This window comes from Temnothorax curvispinosus, unplaced genomic scaffold (genome assembly GCF_003070985.1).
Source record: "Temnothorax curvispinosus isolate PA1 unplaced genomic scaffold, ASM307098v1 QBEX01001173.1, whole genome shotgun sequence".
Classification (NCBI taxonomy): domain Eukaryota; kingdom Metazoa; phylum Arthropoda; class Insecta; order Hymenoptera; family Formicidae; genus Temnothorax; species Temnothorax curvispinosus.
The window spans coordinates 358,527-384,288 of NW_020210953.1; the positions used below are offsets into that span (position 1 = coordinate 358,527).

Below are 25,762 nucleotides of genomic sequence, written 5' to 3' on the forward strand. Positions count from 1 at the left end.
CTATTCTTAATTTGTTATTGCATGTATGTAATTTTAATTATTAATTACCAATATTACCAATTAATCACTCTTCTTCATAATTAAATTATTTATTCTATAATAAAAAAATTACACACCAGTTAATGGATTAAGCATTTCTTGAGGTGTTTGTTGGCCTAGCAACATAGTACTTGGTATATTAGTTTCAGAACCATCCCAGCAATTACAGTTTGAAGTACCATTAACTTGCATGCCTACAATAATACAGAATATACGTTACTTTGCAATATAAAAATCTACCTCTAATACCATCAAGACAAATATAAAAAAATAAACACACGCGGGCAAGCTTAATGTTAAAAATATATATAAAAATATCTAATACACACTCTTCCCAGGAAATACTAATAATAACTTCTATTTTATAAAAATGGCGTAAAAATTAATTATCTCACTATGAGTCACAGTACACTGTGTGTGTCTAACATTATACAAAACTTTTAAAATACCTTCACAGTTTATACTTAGCTTCATATACTTCACGCATTTATTAATGACTACGGTATATAAAGAGTGAGGATCCATAATAATCGCGGATTTCTTTTTTTAGTATTATTAAAATATCTAATCCTAATCGCGGGCAATAGAAACTCATTTGTACAGCTCGAATAAACGTTCGGTTGTAGACTGACGTTCTAAACCAAGGTAAGTAGAATACCAAACTAATATGCTGAGTAAGCGTTGACCATGGACCATTCATCTTACGCACATGAAAATGTATTTACGACAACCTTTCATTAGTGACATTCCAGATACATACACGTTATCCGCGGAAATGGAAACTAAAGTATAATCGCGAAATGTTTACAATTCGGTAAATAATAATATCGCATGTGTGGATTCAAAGAGTGCTCTTTTATGTCTCGTAATATAACATAATATAATTTTGTTATTATTTATGCGCGTGAAAAAATTATTTTGTAACAACTAAAAATTATATTTAAACAATACCATTAAAAATAAAATTTGAGTGTGCTCGAACGAATAAACATTTCAGTATAAATTGCTCGAACGTTACCTTGGATGGTAGCCATGAGACTTAGGTCCATACTGTCATTCAAAGATTCATCATTTGGTCCCATTATAGCTCGAATCTCGTCCTCGTCTCGGGAATGATTCAGAGCCGAATCCAAACTACCGGCCGATGCGCTCAGAAGAGATGACGAATCCTCCGGGGATCGACTTCGGAGGGATACCCTATCAAGACTAGATGCCAGAAGACCTTCCGATTCGTCATGAAGTTGTTGGGTCCTCGTTCTTCTCTTCGGCGGTAACGGAGGAGGTGTGCCAGAAGAGCTGTTTTCCTCCGACAAACATACATTTGTTCTACAAGGGATCGAGCGTTTCTACGTTCAACTTCCAATGACTAGTGATTTATTATTCTCCTTCTTATATCGAGACAAGTGTTACCTGTCAGGCAGCGGGGGTTTCGGGGGTGGACTAGAATCCCGTAAAATCGACTCGGAGCTATGCGAGCTGCGAACCAAGCTACTACTCGCTGCCGTTTGTTCCAGGATCTGCCGTTCTCTTGGTGTCAAAGGTATATCCGGCAGAGAATTTCTTTGCGTTAATTCCGATCCGTACCCGGAAGCTCTATAATTTATTAATGCGTGTTCAGATTTAGTTTATTTTCGAGTAAGACTTGTATCGATATCACTCATAATTCACCCTCCAACTATTCAATTATCTCTATATAAAGTATCAAAAAATATTATTCATGAAATTCAGTTTCAACATTAATGTATGCTTTATAATGATCATGCATTTCACATTAAGTAATAATTAATACTCAATCATATAATTTTCCTCATATCATATATCAAACGATATTAAGGTTTCATATTAATTACATATTAATCACCATTAATTAGATATTATTTCATATTATTTCCCTTGCTTTATTACAAGTGCATTTGTACGTACATAATATTTTATATCTACTTTTTTGCTATTTTGAGATACGCTCTACTAAAATTTCATTTACTATTACTGCAAATTACCTATTATTATTTGTAGCAGACGGGGGTTTCTGCTTGTTAGCGATTTTCTCATGCGCCAGAGCTACTAGATTTTTCACCGCTTCCTCGACCAGTCCAATAACGTGCGTCACGTTTTCAGTGTCCAAAGCGGAAGATTGATCACCATGCAGCAATACATCGTCGCAGAGTTTCAGCAATTGCGCTAACGCTTGGTACACCTGATTCGTGGCGGATCCTAACGTGGAGCTGCAAATGTCAGGACATAGGATCAAGAAAGTGTAGAGATATAAATCGATTCTACCGTGTGCCGCAATTTAAATGTAAATGCTTCTTTTTCCGTAAAGTTACAGTGATGTTCCCATGATAAATCATCTCCATATATATCGATATTGAATAATATTGTTTAGCAAAATAAGCAAACTAATAAAATAAGCTTTTTAAATGTGTTGTTCTAGTATTTCTCTCCTACGCTATCCTATAAATCAGTTACTAGATGATGGAACAATTTCGAATGCAGAACAATCACCTGTTCTCGTAGAGCAGGTAGGATTTCAACGCGTTGTGTATCGTGGTAACAGTATCGAGGACGATCGTGCCGTTCCCGGGCAGCATCTCGAGCTTCTTCTTGGATACGACATCCCGGAAATGGAGCAGTGCCAGCTGCACCTGCCGTACATGGATATGCAGATCGCGCAGGGGATTCTTATCCAGAGTGCCAGAGTCGTTAGAGCCCAGGGCGTTCTTGTCCCGCGGCGTACGCGGTGACGAGGGCGAGGCGGCCCTCGTGGCCGCCCCGCTGCCTCCGCCGCCACCGCCGCCGCTGCCGCTACCAGGAGAACGCATGTGGGAGAGCTTCTCCAGAAAGTCCTCCTTGAAGGAGCGCGCACGACGCGCTAGTTTACCGCCGCGCGCCTTCCCGCCGAAGCGCTCCTCGACTTCTGCAACGAGAAACAGTTCCATTTTAGCATCGGAGAATCAGAAAATTACTTTAATTTTCCTTATCTCATTACTTAGTCCCCTATGTATCTATATATATTTCATTTTATTTCCCTCTTTTTTAATTTTATATTCCTAAAAGAGAAAGAATTACCTATATCAATTCGAAATTCTAAAAACGGACTGTTAATATCACGAAAATTTTTTGTTTAATGTACTACATATTACCGTTTAAAAATCATTTTATGCAAAAGTAATATCTTTTATGACGATAATATTCCATATCTCTATTTAATGTGCGATTCATATCATCCCGGAGGCATATTTGATCTAGAGATAAAATATTGAAATATTTATGAAGACATTTGTCCTATTTACTCTACTTGCTTTTGAAATATAATACGCACATGAGCTTTTTCCATGAGATTAAAGATTAAACGCATCGCATTAGCGAATGGGATTAAAATCTTGCAAACTCTTCTCGCCGATTATAACTTGGGAATCTAGCTAGCGAGCTTTTAAAGCTCTTTAAAACCTTTTACGATAACTTTTATGTTATGAGTTGCATGCAGAGAGACTTTCCTTCTTCCATTTGTTAGGAAAAGTCTGTAAAATTTGATGAATTTTTAACGTAACAAATACCAGAGAATATGATACTCTTATTTTACAAACTAATAACAGAATTATAATATTTTCAATAGAAAATAATTTTATACATTTAATTAATAATTCTTTTTAAAATATTTTACTAATTTATATGTATCCTTATAATAATTTTCCTTTAATATGTATATTACACTTATTATTTCTATTATTTACTATTATTAAAATTTGTTCAATTGAATTATCATATATCATCATTGATATGTTTTACATAACAATATTATAAATAAAATAATTAATACACTTAAAAAACCTTTACACAGTCTCCTTACTAAAACTATTCACCCTTATTAATATTTCCTATTGATGAAATTATGATTCATTATTTATATCCAAAAGAGAAACCTCTTTTAATGTGTCTCATTTTTATCGCTATTTAAACTCACGTCCAATGCTCTTTTCAGAATAATCTCAAGTAAAGAAATTTGTCACGGAGAGAAGCCACGTGTACGTGCACCACAACCACGTTGCATCAGGATTATTTATTGCATCTCGGTCGAATAAAACTGTGAACGAAGAAGTTGCCGCGAACGGCACGCAGATAAAAGCAATCCTGTCTCATTTCTCGCGTGCCTTCCACGCGCAGACAATATTTTTCCGCCCTTTCCGGAACGCACGCGGGGCCCATGTAGGTCGTGGACTTCGCCGCGGCTCGCAGTTATACTGTCAACCCGTTGCACACGTGCGCGAGACGAACGACCGCTACATACCGCCAGGCGCGCGGCGGGTCTGCCCCAGGTCTGCCTGCCTGCCTTTTTCCAGGGAGTGCTAATGCCACTTGAATTAAAACGAAAACGGCTGCGGCGCACCGGTGCGCCGGACGTGCAATGTGTCTGCGGTGTTATAGCTAGTCCTAAGTACCTGGGAAACCTTTCTTCCCCGAACCTCGCCGGCAAGAGCAAAGAGTAACTTGCTTTTCTCGCACGTGCCGCGCCGGTCGCCGCGTCCGTGAATCGGCGATCACTAACGGCCCCCACGTGTCGTATGTACGTCGAGGATCGTAATGCAGGAACTTTAATTCTTCTTCATTGTTCATTTAGTGATTATCAAGTGATTAATTTCATTCATATTGATGACAGCTTAATGACAACGTTAAAATAATAACGCATCGAATATGAGCAAGTAGAAAGCAGTATATCGTGTTCCTACAAGATATTTACTGTCTTTATATCCACTTAACAGCGTGGCAAGTTAAGTCGATTTCAATTGATCTGTCTTTTTCTGCGATTTCGATCAATTCTTATACACCACGTTTACACGTTATTACTATATACGTAAACGTGTGTATATAAATCAAACATACGCGCAAATTTAATTCCCGAAGCGATCGAGCCTCTTCGCTGATGCGATATCGTACGTATCGATCCTTCGGTTTATTCTAAATAATTTATTACAGCAATATTTTTCCACGCTATCATCGTGCGCGATGCATCGCGATACGTTCACCCCGGCTGCAAAGGCCATTTCGGCTGGCGCCGAAAGTAATGGAAGCGATAAACATCGTCAGAATGAACTTCGCGAATTTATTACACCGCGTAAATTTCTCTCGGAACTTGAGCGTTTCGCGAAAGTATCGTCGCTTTTTATGAACAAAGGTGTTTGCCGGACTAAACCCCAAAGATATTTGATAGCTCGTAAAATCAGTGATCAAAAAATATTTCAGTGATCGCGAAACATAAAAAATCTTATTAACGGCAGAATGTTACGAAGATAACGCAAAGTATAATAGAATTTCTTAACCCTTCGTCCCACTAGGTGGGTCGTTTTCGTCCGGGCGAAAATCAAATGTAGTTGTAACTTTTGCAAACGCGTAGAAATGGCGCCACTGCGCATCCGTAAAAAAAGTTATGCTCCCCGAGAACCCGCCTACCGAGTTTCAAGGCGCCAGACCCCCTCCAGCCGTCACAGGAGACACGTAATTCTTGAAAAAACGAGGTTGGCGGCGAACACTTATGCACTTCATTTCAAAATAATTGCATGCAATATTTTTTTTATAAAAGGTACGTTTTTCCCCTTCAATTTCTTTTTTTATTCATTTCGATATCTTTATTTGTCTTAAAGTTATGATTTTTTTAGTAAAAGATGATTTTACAAGTTGTAGTTATAGTTGCTCCATTTCTTAAATAAAAAATATGTGAAAAAATTAAATTGCTTATAATTTTATGATTGATACTTCAAATTGAAGGTTTGAATTACCTCCATGAATTTTTTTAGATTTTTTGTAACACTTTAACACTTAAAAAAAAACGTCAAGACGAAAACGACCCACCTATGCGGCGTAAAGGTGCCAAAAAAACGTATGCGGACGAAGGGTTAACTATTAAAAAATTCTAACTCGAAACAATAAACCTCTTTTTTTCTTTCCCTCTTCGACTGAATATTACGACAATTGCTGATAAAGATACCGCTTATTTCTTTATTTATCAAAGATCCTCCGCGTGCGATGGCGATGCAACAGCGATTTAATCCAAGTGCATCCATCCGAGAGAGATCGTCTGTCGACGCGCGTGTGTAGGGATAAATCAAGTTCTATTCACGAATCCGCCCCGAAATCTCAATCAGACGTGATTTGCGCCAAAGGCACAAGGTTTGACAAGCCGATAGAGATAATGGAGATGAGAACACACAGAGACAAGAGAAGAGACAGGGAGAGGGGAAGGGGGCGGGGGCGAGGGAACGCGCGGCAGACAGGAGAGATGCAAATTGCCGTGATTGACTGTATTCACGAACCACGTTCGACTCCCACACGTGTTATCCGTGGGAATGCGCGTGCATATTGGGGAACGCGATACAATAGGCGCGGGGTGCGGTTATTTACAAACCGCGACGCGCGGAATTATTTTGATCGTGCGAAACCTTCGGTCGCGCGAAAGTGCCCATCCGATTATGCAAAACCGTTGTACGCCATTCGGTAGATGACAAATAGCGATCGACAGATATCGTTTCCCTTTGCCTTTCCACGTCACTCGTCACACGCGACGGATGCGGACGATGCGGTGGACGCTTTGAGTTATCCGTCAATCGTAACAGAGAGATCCTGAATTAAAAGGGTTTCCTTTTCCTCAATTTTGAAACAGAACTATTAAAATATTCGATAATTACGATCGAATATAAATTGACTCTTTCATTCCTAAATTATTTGACAATAAAAAAATATTTGTTTATATGTTTGTGCATATTACGTGACAAATAAGCAATTCATAAAAACATTTAGACATTTTGAAAACATCTAACAACTTTTCTACGTATTATTTTTACTACAACTATGTATGTACCTATATTAATTTGCATTGCAAGGTTGTTATATATGTATAACAAAGGCTCTTCCTTATCTTTGATAAAATTCATCTAAAATATTTCAAACTCTTATTATTATGATAATTTTTATCATTGAAGCATAACGGCAACAAACGAAAGACGATGATACTTTATATTACCGAGAAGTTTTTAAATATATACATGCTGTTTATAGATGCGTCAAGTCTAACTATCCATAAGACTATAAGAAACTAATGTATCATATTTATAAATATAAAAATATGAGAAGAATATTACTTATGAGCCTATATAGAATTATCTCTAATATTGAACTAATTTGTTTTATACATTACAGGTTGGTCATGGCAGCGAGAATTGCTTTGTCCAACATTGTGTGTGTGTGTGTGTGTGTGTATTTGCCAGCGAAATTCTATTGACTCGCGACATAACGGGCTTTCACGCTACAGCAAATACGGTGATCCGCGAAACGTGATCAAGCGTGTTTAAAGTGTGCAGGTACGCGTCCTGCGAAACTTTATGACGATGAAACGATCGCATTTATGAATATCACCGGGATAAACGTTTCATTGTTAATACGTATTATCTGTGCACGTAACAACGCTAATGTACACGATGAAATATTTACCAGAGAGTAATGTATCATTTATACATATAATAATAATAATATATGAGATTTGATGAACTTCATCGCAAATGTCATTATTTTCCTAGGTGATATAACAGTGTCTTTTTAAATATAAAAGACGGGTGAAAGATATTTGGAGAAAAGCGGCGCCTTACATCTTTGTTTCGATGTTAACTTCGCAGTCACTCTATAAAGTTCGGACATAGTTTAGACAATTTTTAATTGATCTGCCATACGTTTCAAGCTATAATTACGAAGAAATTTATATTTTACATTATTTTTTTACATATTTATTTATTATAGCAATAATAATAATATTTATACATATAAATTATAAAATTAAATCCATTTTGCTTCCTCATAGAGGAAGCTTTGTGATGGTGGAAAAAATTTGTTTCGAGATTTTGATGGAAATAGAATGTTCTTTAGAATGTTCCAAAATGTCGAGAAATCACATTAATAGAAAATGTTCGGAAGTATGTATGTGTGTACGAATTTTTTGAATTAATAAACTGTATTACTAAACTGGTTTGAATGTTTTTGTAAAGCGCAGAGAGCACAGTTAGTCTGAAAATGATGGACAGTCTCCAAACATGTCTCTTACATGAGGAACTTTAAGTTACCCCAGCGGTTTAACCAGCGGATTAATACGCTCTACAATATTTTTCTTAATCGTAATAAGAGGAAATCGCTGTCAACGCGACGTGGTAATAAGCACTCGTGTTCAACATCGAGTCTCTCAAGCTCGCTCCGGGCCTCTTTCTCCACCCTTTATCGATCACCGCATGCTCGTACGCGAGGTGTAAACTCACCGAAACGCGCTTTAAGCGAAACGGTAAGCCCATCGCTTGCATAGCTGCGGAAAATGCGGAAAGCCCCCGGAATGCGATCGGGCACGATTAGAATCGCGAACAGACGCATCGTATCTCGAGCGTGGACCTGCGGTGTGTTGGCTACCGCGGATTTCGCGGTGATGCATGCACGGACGACGGTATCAGTATACGCGCACGTACGTATACACACGCTCGAGTCCCTCACGCGCGCATTATGCGATTGTGTCCGCAGCGGCAACGAGAAGCTCGGTGATGAACGGTCGCGCCATCGGCATCGGCGCGATTAAAGGGACACACGGTGGAAAGTTATCGCGACCGTAGCTCCCGAGTCCCCGCTGCATCGTCGCGATAACGGCCGAGGAGAGATGCTGTAATGTCGTTCGCGACAATAATATTCGCGCCACGTGCGCGGTGCGACGGCGGAAACACGTAGCTCGTTAATGAAAACCCGGCCGCGATAGCGCGTTGTTAATTACTCGGCGCCCGCGAGTTTTCCGCTCGTTACTCGTTGGTGATGATTCCCGGCAGCCCCAAGTCCATTTTTTACGCGTAATGAATATTTAACTCGACTGCGCGATCCATTCCTCGCAAAACGGTGGGAGCCGCCCGCGTGTCTCGAGGGAAATGTACACGCCGGGTAGGAAGATGCGAATTATTGTCGAGATTAGATGCACATCGTTTTTGATAAATCGTGCCAAATGTATCACCTCGGGTGAATTATTGCCCAAGCATAAGTTTCGCTAAACGTATATCTGTTACACATCGCTTTGGCTAATCCTTTCGATTTATCACGGCAATAAATCGGAACGATTTCGACTAATCTCGCAGATTAATCTACATAGATACGAAGTCAAGATTTGGAAGCCCTCCAGAACCCCGCGTTCGAGTTCAGAAATCCGTTGTCTTAGAACATCCTGCATACATTTGTATATAATCTTCACCATTTTCGTGAAAATGTATATACGTTTAATAAAGGATTTTTATTTAAATATATGTAACAGGGTTGCCACAGACCTGGAAAACCGGGGAAAGTCATGAAAATTTAAATTGATCAGAGAAAACCTGGAAAAATAAAGGAAATATATAAAAGAATTTTTTTAACTTTGCTCATAGTTCTCATAAATGCAATCTTATTTTAAAGAGTACTTGTAATTTTTTAAATATTATATCTAACATTTATAGTTGAATGCGTTCAAAATTTGCACATTTTACAAGTCATTTCTTACATATGTTGCTTTTGAGGTTTGTTGTGTTTATTTGTTATTTTGTCTTCTCCTACTTCTTCTCTTATAATGTTAATCAACAAAATAATTAAAATTTATATTTTATTCAATGCCTTTATTCAATCGCTCTTTTCCTTATATAATTGCTTCTTTTTTCCAATACTTATTTATTTTTTGTTGAGCTGAATTTACGTTCAGGATTATATTGTGTTACTAAACTTCTAAGTTTTTGTTGCTTCTAATAATATGAGCTATCTTTCCTGCAATCCCTGCTTCTAAAATGTTAAAATTAAAGTTACATATTGATCATGGAAAATTCTCCATTATCGTCTGCAAAAATCATAAAATTTTAAAATTTACTTTCTGTGGCAACTCTGCTAAATTTCACGAACATTACGATGAATTTATGACAGATTAATTAAAGTAAAAACTGCGTCAATAACTAACTAATTTCACAAACACTATGACGAATTTATGACAGATTAATTAAAGTAAAAATTGCGTCAATAACTAAATAATTTCACGAACATTGTGACGAATTTATGACAGATTAATTAAAATAAAAATTGCATCAATACAGAAACTTTCACTAAATTTTTTCGTAGAATAATTTTTACCAGAGGTGAGGTGAATCGAGTTAAAAAAAATTTTTTATCAAAAATGAAATAAAAATCTCTCAGATCAAAATATCGTCCGCAAGTAGTCGCAGGGGCAATAAGAACGAATGTAGCCGTAATCCGATATGCAGCACAAATAACGAAGGTCCGAGAGACACAGATCAGGATTCGAATTAATTAACAATTACGAGGGTTAATGATGTTGGCGCAAACGCTAATAGCGTGGAGATTCGTGTTTCGAGTGTTTACGCCGGCGCTCTGCGGGTGGGCACGTTTCGCCGGATGGGATTTATACGAACGACATTACTGCGACCGGTAAACAACGGAAACTCGATGTAATTGTTTTATGGAAATCTCCTGGATTTCCATAGCGGTTACTTCTCGTTCCTTGGTCTACGGCGAATCGACCGGCTGTAGGACGAGCGCAATCACGAGAGCGCGGACTTCGATGTGACTTAATAAGATCCGTGAATTCATCATTGCGTGGAGGTATTACGACACGAGATAACGTATGAAATTCTTTTTTAGGGAGTACATGTTGGAAACAGGCGAAACTTTTTTTTATCGCATACTGTCATTCACGTTTGATAGAGCACTCTTGCGAAATGTTTCGAGGACTCCATTTCCAATTCTTGAATTATTAAATGGCTGTTGAAATTTTCATCGATTGTCACAGATTCCATTTTCAGTGGAGACGTGAAACACATTTAAATTAAATTATTAAATTGCGCCAGTTATTAACGGAATAAAACGAGAAAAAAAGCAGTTTACAAAAATCTCTGTTTTTTTTTAATTAACTCTACTTTGTAAAATCAAAAAGCGAGCTATGTAAAAAACTCATTCAATTTCGTAGAAATATATATATATATGTAAGTAGATATATATACAAAGCGTTTACATAAAATTATATTAAATCTATTTGGAGAATAGAAAACTAAAAAGAGTTGTCAGAATATTCTAAAGCCTCTTTTCATTTTTTGACAAATAATTAAACAAAAAAATATAATTCTTTGTGTGTTAACGTTCAATACAATAGAATGTATATACATATGTATCAACGTCCACATATAATTATATCACATATAATATTATAAGAATTTTATGTTGCAAATATTGCGCATGAGATAACTCACATTAAAATCATCCATCTGCATCACGACGTCGTAACCACCGAAAACCCACCATCAGTATCGTCACATTTTGTTCGTGGATTTTAGTGTAATAAAAAATTTCGCGTTGTCGGATTAACGGCAGATTTCCCGTGCGTTTCGCGAGAACGGGTGATTCTCCGCGCGAATTCGCATCATGCTTTCATTAAAAAAAATGAGAACCGCGTGTGGTGAACAAGCACGATGGCGAAGGGCTTCCACCGATTACGCGCAAACGGTTCGTTAAAGCTTTTAATGATTCGTTCGTGGGATCAACGGGATGAGCGACGCGCAATCAAAGCGGGGACGAGAATCTCTCTCTTTTTTTTTTATTTCACTTGTATCGATATTCAACCTTCGCCGACGTGGGCAATGGAGAGCTCCCGAAATGTTTGATCTATCGTCGCGAGCGTATAGGTTTCTCGCTAACTGGAATAATGAGAAAAGTTCCCGCGGGTGTGGAAAACACGCGAAAACGATTTGTGGCTGAAATGCGGGCTTATTTGAGAATCCCATGAAAGAAAACCGGTGGTCTTTGTTTTAAATACATCAGTTCGAGCGAGAAATGAGTTTCGAAATTTCGATTCCCGAGAAGAGGATTATAAACGCAATTTGTGAACAAGAACATGAGTCAAGCGTTATTTTTACATGCGCAGCTGTTCAAATAAAGAGATTCCTGATCATTAAAAGAATAAATAAAATTGGGAAACAAAACACAAGATACGTAAATTTCGACGTGTATCGTAAGGGAAGATTGTAGTTCTCGATATCACGACACAACATGGTTACTGCAACTATACTTCAGAGTCGTAATCTGCAGAAACTCATTTTACGAGACTTACTGTTACGGTAATTATGTCGGCCTCAGCAACGTCGCGTCGTCGTAACGACATGCGAGAATCAGAAGAAATGAGTAATAAAGAAGCTTCGTCAGAAGCGCGAAGCGGAAATTGATGGCGGGATATTAAAAATCGCGCAAAAGTAATTTCCAGACGAACTAAGAAAGTGCCGAACGCAATGAATGATTACTGACGTAATAAGGGACGAAAATCCTAACTCCGCGATAGAGAAAATTGATATTGCGCGCGTTGGGAAAAGACAGGGAAAAGAAAATTGATATTAACTATCCGGGAGTGCTGGCATTAAAGGATTTCGTGGACGACGGGCGTTACACCCGCGACGAGAAGGCCTTCGCTCGAGTAAAGCTAATAATTGCCTCCCGAAAATTGATTATCCGCAAGTTCGTTAACGGTGGCGGCAGCGGTGCGCAGCGGCTCTGTGAACTAATGGATCCCAGATTATTGACAGACGGAGTGTAATCGCGGATGGATTTGCACGCTCGTAAAAAATTCCAGGAATCGGGATGATCTCTCGTGCGAGTGGGGAATGGTGCTGCTCACAGACAATGGGGCTCGAGCCGTTGAAGCCGGCGATGTAATCCCGAAAAATATGCAATATTAAGTACATAATACTTTGAGCAAAATGAGTATAGGGGCATCGGACGAGGATGTTTCACCCATTCTTTCAGTTCATATACTGGTTTCAAAATCACGGTAGACGCAGGCACATTAAAAATATAATGGTAATATTAAAAATGGAAATTTTTATATTTTAATACAAAATGTTAAACAGTAGTTATTTATAATCAATATTGTAACAATTGTGGGTAGCGATTAATAATGTGCAATGACGATGATTTTTTATTGACTGTTAAAATAACGAGATATAGTTGATCGGCAAATTTGTAAAAAAAAAAAAAGACATTCTACATGACGTATCTATCGTGTATGTATGACATGTAACGCGACATATTATTGTTACTGCGGTTTGCGGTTATCGGACAAACACTTAATGCGATTTTACAGCGAGAGGCGCAAACACCTATACTGCGTATTTTCCGGATGTCTGACCGAATCAGATAAATCAGTGTTTATCCTAATCCGACCGAAATGGCCTGGTAATTGTTGGCAAAATGGATGATACCCATTACAGTAATAACAAAGTTACATACGACATGGCAAAAATATATACGTAATTAACGATGCAAATATAAATTTAACATGAGTTGTTAAAGTGAGTTTAAGACTGACACTATATTTCGAAGAAAAAACACAATACTAATCAATATTATACATATAATATTAGATACTATTAAAAAAAAATTTACGTGTTATTATATTTGTTATATTTATATCTTTGTCCCTTTTCATATATTCTATAATTCGCAGCTCTTCGCTGCCCTTTGCATTTGTAAAAAATAATTATACGATTTAAGTTGAATATGACCTAAAAGCAAAAAATCACGACTGTTTTGTGAGATTTATCCTTTAGTGATTAGTAAACATTTTCATATTTAGCCTGTGCCTCTAAATTTTTCTTATCGATCTTTTGTTTCCATGTTATTTCTCGAGATAGATGACAACGGAATGATACCTCTGTATCAACTTTTTACATCGAGTCATTAATTTACTCTGTGTACGATATCCGACAAACACACTGCTGTTCGATCTGGCTGTTGCCGTCCGGCTGTTTGCGAATATACTTCCGTGCGCATCTCGTCGCGTGCACAAAGTCAGACGCGTTCGACCGATTAGAACGGACAATCCGCATATACGTGCGTATATCCGCGCGCCCCGGGCAAATTAATTTTCCGGGACACGCGCGCGTGTGTCCCGCAGCCGCAGTACCGAGTTCGCACGGGTGTATACTCCGTGTGACACGACCCACCCCGAAATAACCGGGAGGTTGTTGCACCGCGCCCCGTGACACACGAACCGTGAATTTACTGTTCGGTACACCAAAAATGCGGTCGACGAGTCGGACAGGTCGAAATCTCTCTCTCTCTCTCTCTCTCTCTCTCTCTATCTCTCTTTGTCGGCGATATTTACGCGCTCCGTTAAGCCTACCGAACAATTATCATTGTACGACGGAAGGAATAGTCTGGTATAGCGATCGTCAGTGATCTGGAGTAGAAATATCGTGTAAAAATTATAAGAATTCAAAATCCGATAAATATCCGTTGTTTTAAATATAATATAGAGGTAGTATAGTTTGTTAATAACAATTAAAATTACGATAGAATAATTCTATAAGAAGAGATACTTCGCTGGTGCAATTGTTAAGATAATACAATGCCAGATAAGATACCTGAATTACGAATTATTGGTTAAACAATACACGAGTGCATGAACTGTGTAAACCAAACGTTGCAAGGTATCGGAGCAGCGATATAAAATCTCGTCACGTATTCAGGATCATTACGCTGTGCTGTAAAGTGCTTGCACCCGCGAATGTGAATCAGACTTAAAGTCCGGTCCTTGAGACGTAGAGAGTAACGATGAGGGATATGAAGGAGCGCACCCGGAGCTTAAAGGGCTTTCGAAATAGCTTAAACGCCGAAAGAGGATTATTCCAAGATGGTGGGTTCGGACAACGCGAACTAAATTTAGTAAGCGAGGCCGAAACCGGCAGCCAAAATACGATGAAACTTTGTGAAAGGCTTGGACGTAGACGAGGTTTCTCGGTTTGGAAACAATTACGTTACGCCATCACTACGATACAACTTTGCAGAACAAGGAAACGTCGTCGCTTTAATTCCATTTTCGCTTTAACTCCATTAGATTCTTATTAACTCTTTTATTAATATTTACCGGGTACGTGAGAAAATTATGATTCGTACTCTTAGTATCTCCACAACTTTTAAGTCTACTAAAACGATGAGGAGTTATTGAATCAGAAATAATTAATGATACGCAAACGCAGCAAAAACACTTGTAAAAGATTGCTTCCACAAAAATGTATCTAATATCATTTAACAATACAAAAAAATAAATTTATAATAAAATTATGTATATATCTCATTCAAATATGTATTTGTTTCACTATCCCCAAAATTTTATTAAAGTAATGCCTCTAACAAACTTTAAATCAAGAGAGAGAAAGAGGACGAGAGAAACATATTTTATTTTACATCGGAAGAATTCACATATTTTTCGTACGAAGTAGGCTAAGAATTTCGCGACCACTTTCACGGTTAATTAACATTCGGTGAACTAACGGCGCGAGAAGATAACGTGCTGATCGCGAAGCTTTCTCGAGCGAAGCGACCATTTCGCGCATTTCGCTTGCAACGATGCAATTACGGGGGGGAGGAGGCTTTAACGTCCGTGGAATACTGTGAGCCGTTTCCAGCTGGGAATTTCATGGTCCGACGATGATATTAGTGGGCACCAGTTGGTAGTAGGGGCGCAGTAATGTCGTTTCCTGAATTAAGAGGGAGAATCGATGCTCAGCCGCATAGTCCTCTTAATGGCCATCGTACTCCCGCGAACTTGGAAAAGCTACGAAGATTTACTCCGGAAGCGCCGATAAAAATGTGGCTCTCGATAAGAATCATGACCGGCATTTAATGCTTACTGCAGCCGTGTACGCGAATAGGCTCTAGCTATATAGTTAGATTTAATCTTAACGGGGAAAGTTCTCAGAAAAATAATTACAATACATGAGACATAAAAAATAAACCATACCAGAAAATTTTTATTAAAAGTAGGTACTTAATTACTAATTATTATTAATCATTGTAGTTTAATTTCTTAATTTAAATATTACATCTGTTAATTATTGTCAAATAATGCAATAAATTAATTTATTTACGTAATACAATTGTGATGACTAACTTGTACTGATGATAAGATAATTATAATCAGTAAAAAGTATTAATTTAATTTAATAATTATTAATTTTGTGTATTAGTTTTTTAAACAATGAATTTTAAAACAAACACGATAAAGATAGATATTTATAAAACTCAAGCAATGTATATTTATAAAACGTAACATAAATATAATAAATCCGCTTTTTAGATTAACAATAAGATCGGCGTACAGTTTTTTAAATGTATTGCCGATTAGGTATACTGATCACAGATGCACATCGACACTCACTCAATTATTCTTCGTTTAAAATGTTAAGTACTACAGCGGTCTTCTTGATAAAACAGACTTATTTTCGGTGTCGCGAAGAAACCAGTAATGGAAAAGTAATTAAAGAAAAATAATGGAAGACGCGCGGGAGTGCTTTGCGAGAACAGCTATACCGCGATGCAGCGTTGTTGTGACTTAAAGCATGAACTTATAGCGGGAATCGAGAAATTAATTGCGAGTACCGTCTAATGGAAAACTAGGAATTTTATGGCACAATATGATCAATTCAATGTAAAAGACAAACTCGCACAGAACTAGCAAACGTCTGCATCGGACTCGTTTTATCAAATTACGAGATCTCATAATAACGCATTACAGGTAAAAGCGTGCCGAGAGAAAAGGGAGGGGGAGGGGGAGAAAGGGATGTATTTCGTGATGAGATTTATGCGAAATATCCCACGAGAATATTTCAGGTAATTACACTGATTAGCAGTGGAGGCAATGAATATTGTCATAATTCGAGAACAAAGCCGATTTTAACGAGATGCGCGATGCATACACACGTTGATCTCATATACCTCGGCAATATTAATATTCTCGAATCAGCCTTTTACATTCATTTACGCGCAACTCGTATATTTATCCCGTTATTACAAGTAGAAAGAGTTGCTTCAACAGTCAATCTTCGTTGGAACTATTTACAAATTAAAAAAAATATATATATATATAGAAAAGCGAGTAAAGGAGTAGCTGTTATAATGATGCAATCGTGCATCGCGTTTTATTCCACAAACTTTGCAATGTACCTACTGAATATAAATGACGATATGCTTGGAATATTGCGAAGGATCACGCTGTATAAAAAATTTATCGCGAACGAATAATATACTTGAACGAAATTAACGATTACGTTAAAAATAATAAATGAATGTCATATACCTCTCACTCTCAATATTCATCTTAAGTTTTCCTTCAAATCTCCATCCAAACAAGACCCTTAGAAAATTAAAATCGTTATTCATAATGATTTTATCAAGTATATATATTAAAAATAATTTTAACGCAATAAAATATCGTCTATTCTATCATCAAAATGATGATATCGGAATATCATTTATATGGCAAAATTATTTATCAGAAAATCAGACACCTCGAGCAATTTGTCTAATACTCCGTTAAATTAGCGACACTTAAATTCTCTTTAAACGCTTAGAGAGCGAGACGTGTCTCTTCAGTTCGTTCTCCACATTCGTAAGCCGCCGAATATCGCCGACTTCGGTCCTTACAAGCATGGCGCCGTCTGGCCTGAAGCGATCGGTCGCGCAATGAAGCGATTCTGCAGACGAATCGCAAAAATGCGGGCGGAGATGCGAGACGCCCGCGATGCAATAGGGGGATTGATTTTCGAAGCGCGACGCGATTGCAAGACAAGAAGAGAGCATCCGCTGATACTCTCCTCTCCGTGGATGCAAACAGTAGATCCATTAAAGACCCAACTCGACGCCCTTATAATGTTTGTGTGGACCCTCGTCGAAAGAGAATACCCTCAAACGGAGGGCGGGCTGGATAAAAACACGAGATACGAGCGGTCTCTCCTCTCTCGTCAAATATCGCCAATCAATATAGATGCTCTCGACGGCACGTAGTATTGGATTTCCGCTAGTGTCGCATTTGATGCAAACAACGGAAAACGCTGACCTCGCGGGTAAGTCGAGCCATCCGTATTTCGTTGAGCATTACACGAGTGCAATAACGCACGTAATATAATTATGAATATCATTGCATAATTAAAAGTATGTACGTCAAAGATTTTAAAAGCGCGAATTCCTCCTTCTCATTTTTCTCCACATCGTAATCTTGTTAAATTATTTAGCATTTTCTTAATGTGCTTAAAGAGATTTGTCTCGGAGCATACTAATATACAAAATGTGATAATAACAACATTCTCTGGTTAACTATTGGTTAACTCTGGGTAACCAGATGAGACCAGCCGCTGTCTGCTGAAACAGTGGAATACGCAGTATTCTTTCCTTAATCAAAAGAAGCCGGAGACGTTGGCTGCGTCTTATCGATGTATACTCGACGCCGCGCCGGAAAACAGCGGATTCATTAACAGACAAAGCTCAACTTCTGCAATATTGAAAGAGACAAGAGACAGCTTCTCCAAGGAAGGCGCCATCGCTTGAGGAAAATACCTAATAACGAGTCGTCTTTGCAGCCAGGTGACGCGGGGTACAAAAACGATACTTCGAGTCTTAATTACGGAGACAATCTCCGAGCAAACGTGCCAAAATGTATGCTGTATAAAGCAAGACTATATCCGCTTTGATATTCGTAACAAGTAAAAATTCTAATTTTCCATGTGACTCAAATATCAATTTATCATATCTTATAATGTCAAGTGAATCAAGTGATAAATATCTTTTTTTGCGTTTATATTTATTTGTATTACTCGAAATGGAATCTATATTTAAAAAAAAATATTTTTACCAGCTGAATGAGACTTCCGGTTGATTACAACTTTCGCTATCAACATATACAGATAAGTAGATGACAATAGCTGCACAGGCATATTGCGGTCATGTATGTCCTCTATGCGTCAGGACGTAGACGTAAGAGTTGGAGAGCACAGATTTATATCGTTAAATATTTTTTAATCGTCTCATATGTGATATGCGAAAGTGACACGTAATCATGCTCGAGAGAGAGAGAGAGAGAGAGAGAGAGAGAACCTTGCAACACGTAGGAAATTCTATCATCAATGCCAGAGAAAATGCTAACGTTGCCGTAACTCATATTTCAGCGCGCAAACCGGATGTGGCAAAATAATGGTACGTATATTTATGAAAAAATGTCATTAGGTTGCAAATATTATGTTATACGTTTCATTAATTTAATATAAAACAACAGAATAATATATACAACAATGATAATATTATACGTATAAAAATCTGCGCTTAATAAAAAGTGATCGGAAATCGGATAAATAATCGATCTCTACAATTGATATCTCTCTTTTACATTTCTGGCTATTTTTAGACTGATTGTGAGTTTAATTTTGCTCGCACGTAACAATATATATTATATATAAACGTTTGTTAATCATTATATTATAAATATTATAATAAGTGATAAGCTTAATTGTTTTATTATTATATCAAGATGTACGTATTGGTTATAGATATTTAAATGCATGTGAAAAATGCCATATGGTCATATAGTACATTTATCCATTCTCATTTAAACTCACGTTTCATTAATCGTTGCCAAAGAGAGATACAAAAAATTTCGCAGATATATTCTCATATTACGTGACTGGAGTTTCATTCAGGAGAAATATTTTTCTATCCAGAGAAACAAATATCTTGAAATATTTTCCAGCTGACGACGGTTTACATTAGCAACCGGTGCCTATCTTTATCCGGCGGCGTTGTTGCGCCCTCGGCATACCAAAGTTCCTCCGCTCTCCGCTGTTCGTGGATTTATGCACGTGTTAACGATTGACATAATAATGCGACACGTGTGCGAAGCATGTGGTCTAGACACAAGAGAGCGTAAAAGAGCCCACCCATCACAGAAACTACAAGAGCCAGTCGCCAACTAACTAACTTCCGAGAGGATCATGTACGAGCGATATACATATGTATATGTAGGGTGGAGCGTAGGGTGGATAAGTCTTCATAAATAAAAGTAAAAGTGAAATGGAAAAGTGGTAAAGAAATAATATTTCTTCGTACGAATCCTCATTCGATAAAACCGAATTTAAAAGTTAATTAACGACTTAGTTACCGCGTCTGCCTATCAGTCATCATATCTACTTGTGTGATAGAATTTATAAACATTAATGATAATTTAAGTTGCTTATTAATTTTAATACTTTCCTTAGCTTTTAATCTCTATCAAATTATCGCAGTTGCGTGATACAGTAGAAAATGGGTATACTTGCTTACATTGTGATAACCATATTTCTGGTGTAAGTAAATACTGTTGAGAATAATTTTTTAATCGCTATCGTTGAACAAATGATATCAAGAATAGAGCAAACATTACTCGAATGCAATTTTTCCTTATCTTAAATGTCAGCAAATTCTAGTATAAAAAAAGACAAATAATCTGTAAAAAGACCTGTTCTATTATTAACAATCACGTTTCTGCAAGTGTTTCCTAATACAAGTACAAATAATGAGATAATAGACGATGAGGTAATAGACGAACACGTTAGCAAAGTCGGACTCAACCGCGGACACGCGCATCTTTTTAATAAAATAATTCTTAATGAAACTATGGCTTTTAATAATTTATTTGAGCACAATGCGAGACGGTTTTAACGTACACATTCGAAATAAATCCATAAAAATTGGGCGTCGTTTCCACTTCCTGCGGTGTGTACAACTGAACACCGTATAACACTGAGATAAAACACAGTGCTTGCATGCTCTATGCGCATCAAGGCCCCCGTGGAGAATCAAAAACTCGTGAATTAATTTCGTCACTTAGAGTCAAAACTTTTTAATTTGCATCTCTGACGAATGCGTTAATTAACTACTTCGTTACCCGGCGTAACTGCAAACGTATCCCGAAAGCGCGCGCGCGGGATACGCTTACGAGGTAAACCACCAGGTAGAATAATAATTTAAACGATGAAATAATTATAGCGCCGACGAAATCTGATAAGATGCGATCCAAGTTTCAACGTATTTGCAGAACGTATATATTCCGTTAACGTGGCAACTTTGAACATTAGTTCAATCGAGATCGTTCGATGAGGTGCCGGCGGATTTGCATATCTGATCGTCTCGTTTAATTAATCGCCATGTTGCACGATACGCGGCACGTTCCGGTTAACGCAAAGTCTGCGAAGGGTTTTATCATAATAAGATTTATCGGCTAAATGGACAAACGCCGTTTTACATCCCGTTTTACGTATGAAACGTAGAGTTCCGCTGTAATAAAAAAACTGCAAGGATTAATTTCTCAGATGCATGCAAAAGATGAGCTGTTCTACGTATTAAATGATATGACGTGCTCATACATGCCTTCATCACAGAGCGAATCTAACATTCGTTATGTTATGCTAATGCTCTTTTTTACCTTAACATTTACCTTAATATTTCCACAATAAAATATTTGTCATGGCAATTTCCAAAAATCATAATGGGTCATAAAAATTGCCAAGTTTGGAATAATTTTTCCGATATGATATTACTACGTGTATTATCTAATCTAAATAATTGTTAATCTGTACACGCAGAAAATTTTTCTCGTAAATACAAGTATACACGAACAAAGTAAATACCATACTAATCTTGCACGGCTAAGATATAGTCATAATATGCAAAAGATTTCAAGAAAGTATAGGAAAATTTAGAGAGCAAAAAATAAAACTATACGCAGAAGTAAATATTTCCATCAAGTATGGGACTTTCGAGAGCGCGTTTTACTACGTTAATTTAAAGACGAATGATTCAATTATATTTTGTTCGATTGTGTCTTATCCCGAATATCGCTGATGAACAAAAAACGAGACGTCTGTTGCAGTCATGTCAAAAAACATAAGTTGAATAAGTTGCCGTTATAGGCTGTGGCGGTCAGCTGTCCGCCACGTGCGAACTTAAGAACGCTGTTAGGGACCCTGCCGAGCTGCCCTAGATATAAAGGTCGATGTTGAATCTTAATCACGCGAGAATGTACCGGCGATGCGCCGCGTAGCGGGCGCGAGCCGAATCCTCTCGCCGCGCGAGCCCACGTTGCCGCTCGCGCCGCGCGCCTTCCGTCGTCCACGATCGCGGTTACTATCGCATTTCTATAAAGAACATAAACTATTGCCAGATACGCAACGAATATTTCTATACAGTTCACAATAGGTACCATTCTAGATTATATTTTTCCTATACTGTCTTAAAAAACAACGCTCAATCCAAGACATGTGAAGTTGGCAATTCAAGCTACAACGTCGAATATACACATACTAGTATGGGACTTTTTTTACTGTTCTCATATTTCCTTGTTAGTATGGCAAATTTATTTACCTTTAGGTTACAAGATGTATCTGATCAAACTATTACATTTCTATTGTTATATATTAATTTTCGGTTGAATACGCGTATATCTTACCGGAACCTAGCAAATCTAGTAAATTTTATTATGAGTATTCTACATTATTCGAGAAAAATTTTCTGCGTGTACAGTATTTAAAAATTAAAACTGTAAAAATCTATATATATATATGTATATATACATATATATATGGAACTTTCCTGTAATTGCGTCATAATTACTCAGAATTAATGTAAAATTGTAATAGGGAAATTTTAAAGATGACATCAGAAAGTCATCATCAGCATGCGCTAATAATTCCGCCTTCTTGCCTTTGAAGAATGTGAATAAACAATTAATCAAGGATTCAACTTATGTCACAGCCAATGCATAAGGATTACGAGCGAGCAGCGAGGCGTCAGGTGCATTTGATAATTCGTTTTACATCCACGAGAACAAAATGTAAAAGCATTTACTTAGCTTGTCGTATAATTAAGTTAGTATAATTACACATTTAAATTAATTTAATTACACATTTAATATTATTCGAGATTTATTTACTTTGCTCCGTATATATTCCGTAATATTTTACAATATAAGTTATAAATGTAATTCTGCGCTCCTGTCAGAAAGATTCAATCCGAGATAAATAATAAAAACCAATATATTTAAACGCCTAATATAAAATTATCTTAATTTTATTGTAAAAGAGTCATATTCATGGATGTTAGATGTTAGTAAAACAATTTTTAAACTTAGAATTGGAATACATGATATAATATGGCTTCGATATATCTGCAAAAGAATATTTACTTCGGTAAACGAAACAAAATGATTTGTCAAATGAAACATAAACTGTCAGCAGGAGTTTCATCGAGAAGCGTGACGAGAAAATAAACTTTCGTGCGACAAGATCCACTTGCAGGTTTGCGGTGGCGTGACACACAAGAAAATATATGATATGCCTCGTCGCAAACAGACGTGACGCAAATCTCACTTGGCGCAAGTTAATTGGCTAATTAGCAGCGCCTTAAGTTGTGACGCCCGTGACAATGGCTTCAACGTCTTGCCCTCGACGTCTACGTCTTTGACATATGAAACTTTGCAATCTATTCTGTATTATGTCGTGGAGTGATCTCCACGAACCAAGAACAGACTCGTAAATACATTTGAGATGTTTAACGCGTTTTAACACGTTTCTGACGAACTGGAGATAAGCATACATTATGCATACATGTTAGCATGGATTATGCCAACGAATTGCGCAGATACGAAAAAGAGTTTCCGACTAATCCACGTATTCGGATAAGGCAACTAAAGTATTCAACCATCCCCAGCTTGAAACTCGACGTTAATCCTCGCCGGGGCAAATGGAACGAAAAAAAAAAAAAAACGTTAACGCGCCCGATGACTTAAGCGTGACCTTCGCCACACTGCTCATTGAGAATCGCCCGACCGCCCACTTTCGTGCACTTGCAATGATCTCATCTCTGAATTCCCTCTATGCTCCGGATTTTATTGTATAATATACATATGTGATATGTAGATTATATTCAAAATGATTCTCCGGCTGGCAGTGACGTAAGCAACTAGACAACTCTGCTAGATTGATAGACTAACCACCTTCCTCTTCGTAGACTAAATGGTAAACTGATGTACATCTAGCGATATGTGTATTTAGAGAAATAATTCCCTTTGTTTCATTATTACTTAGTTGTATCACGAATGAAAAGTTATTTGTTATTAAATAATGACATGTACCCTTAAAACTTTACTTCTACTATGTCTCACAATAAAAAAAGTGTATTTTATCGGCGATCTCGCAAATCCTCAAAGTTACGTAGATCCTAATTACAAAAATTAATTTTACTTTATGTCGATGGGAAAGGCGATCGTCACGCGACAAAGTTTCGAACGCGACAACTTTCATCTCTATAGGCTGACTCATACTTGAGGTATTAATTTCATTCCGTTCTTTTTTTTCGAACTCGTGAGGAGTAATATTAGTGTACAGCCGCAAACTTTTGAAAACACAAAGGGATCGATGTCGCATTCGCGGTATTCCTTCGTTGCACGCACACGCCAAACTTTTCTCCGCGACACGACGACGCGAAAAACGGGCGTGTCATCGCCGTCGTCGTCGTCTTCGCGATTCTTCCGCGATGAATCGCGCCGACAGAAAATCGCGGCCGGGCGCGCACTCGGAAAGTGACTCACGGTTCTACAGAGCAATCACATCGACGGAAAAGCTTCATTAAGAGACGCGGGACTCTCCGCTTCGAGGAACGGCCGGGATTTATCGTTATGTCAGACACGGAGAGGCCGGGCTCTCCGGCAGCGAGGTTTGAGAGCGTCGTGCGTCTACGCACATGTCACTCCTGTCACGAAGTTATTAATAAACGCCATCCTGTCCCGTCGCCGGTATTACGCGATTGATCCACGGTTAACGTCGATCCGGCCCCGAGTCCTACTTGCCGAGTATACCTTAGGCCTCAGGGCCCTAAATACTCCGGACATCGCCTGACATTCAATACGCAACTTATTCTTTATAAAATTAAAATGTTAATATAGTCCGAGGTTAATATATTTGACATAATCAAAAATTAAGATAAGAAAACTCGTTAGATTTGACAGTAGTAATAATTTCCTTAGTTCACATTCTTCGTATTATTTATAGCGATCGCAAATTCTCGTCTCAACAATTGTTTGGAAACTTTGAAACTTCTAGTAATTTAAATTTACTGCCAGCAACGCGATAAGTTAACACGTTTAAAACACGCTAAGTTACCTTCAACAATCCGGCAAGAGTAAAACTGATTGTTATTTACCTATTTATATAACTGCGCAAAATCGCTGCTTCACTCGTTGCTTCCTCAGTGAGTTCCCGTCGCCTTTCTACGTCCTGCAGGGAACGTACGGGCACGCTTTAACGAATCGCATCCTCGCGCGGTATTAGGCGGAAAACGAACCAATTCCAATTTTCAATCGAATCGAAAAGCGCGCGGCGAAACGTCCGAACGAGAACCGAGACAAAAGACGCGTCGGTTCGGCGCGGCGCGGCAGTTTATCGGACACGCTCGTAAAATTTCTCTTATTTACGACGAACGCGCGGGTCGGATGAGCGTCGCGTAGCTACTCGCGGCTACTCCGGTTCTGCGCGCCGGCCGCTCCGTTACAAGCGCGGAAATTTGGCCGGCGCGGCGCAGCAGGAAACCTCGAGGAAGCGCGCTTTCGAAAACGGAAACCGCAATTTCCCTCAGTCGGGGCCGTTGTACGTGCCGTTGGCGCGGTGCGGTGCGGACACGGGATGCGTGGCGGAGGAAGGAGCGGTGCCGGCGTACACGTCCGGACCGCGTCGCGTGTGCGCATCGACTGCTAACTAACTTGGGCCGGGCGAGCGCGAGCTTCGGGCGCGATCGCCCGTACCGCGCCGGCCTTGGTCGCGCCGCGCGCGCCGTCTCG

General features: G+C 38.2%; 1 protein-coding gene across 15 annotated transcripts in view; it reads right to left on the reverse strand.

The window, feature by feature from the left end:
* Nucleotides 1-25,762, reverse strand: part of LOC112460752 (guanine nucleotide-releasing factor 2) — a 58,855-nt gene that overhangs the window by 5,943 nt on the left and 27,150 nt on the right. For 10 of the 15 annotated variants that reach the window (XM_025025597.1, XM_025025618.1, XM_025025643.1 and 7 more), the window contains exons 3-7: nucleotides 2,545-2,956; nucleotides 2,040-2,264; nucleotides 1,450-1,632; nucleotides 1,058-1,365; nucleotides 117-233 (exon numbers count right to left, since the gene is read on the reverse strand). In XM_025025597.1, the coding sequence (XP_024881365.1) occupies nucleotides 117-233; nucleotides 1,058-1,365; nucleotides 1,450-1,632; nucleotides 2,040-2,264; nucleotides 2,545-2,956 (1,245 nt within the window). Of the gene's footprint in view, nucleotides 1-116; nucleotides 234-1,057; nucleotides 1,366-1,449; nucleotides 1,633-2,039; nucleotides 2,265-2,544; nucleotides 2,957-25,128; nucleotides 25,660-25,762 lie in introns of those variants that run through there. The other 5 variants (XM_025025653.1, XM_025025697.1, XM_025025688.1 and 2 more) reach the window with 4 other exon arrangements.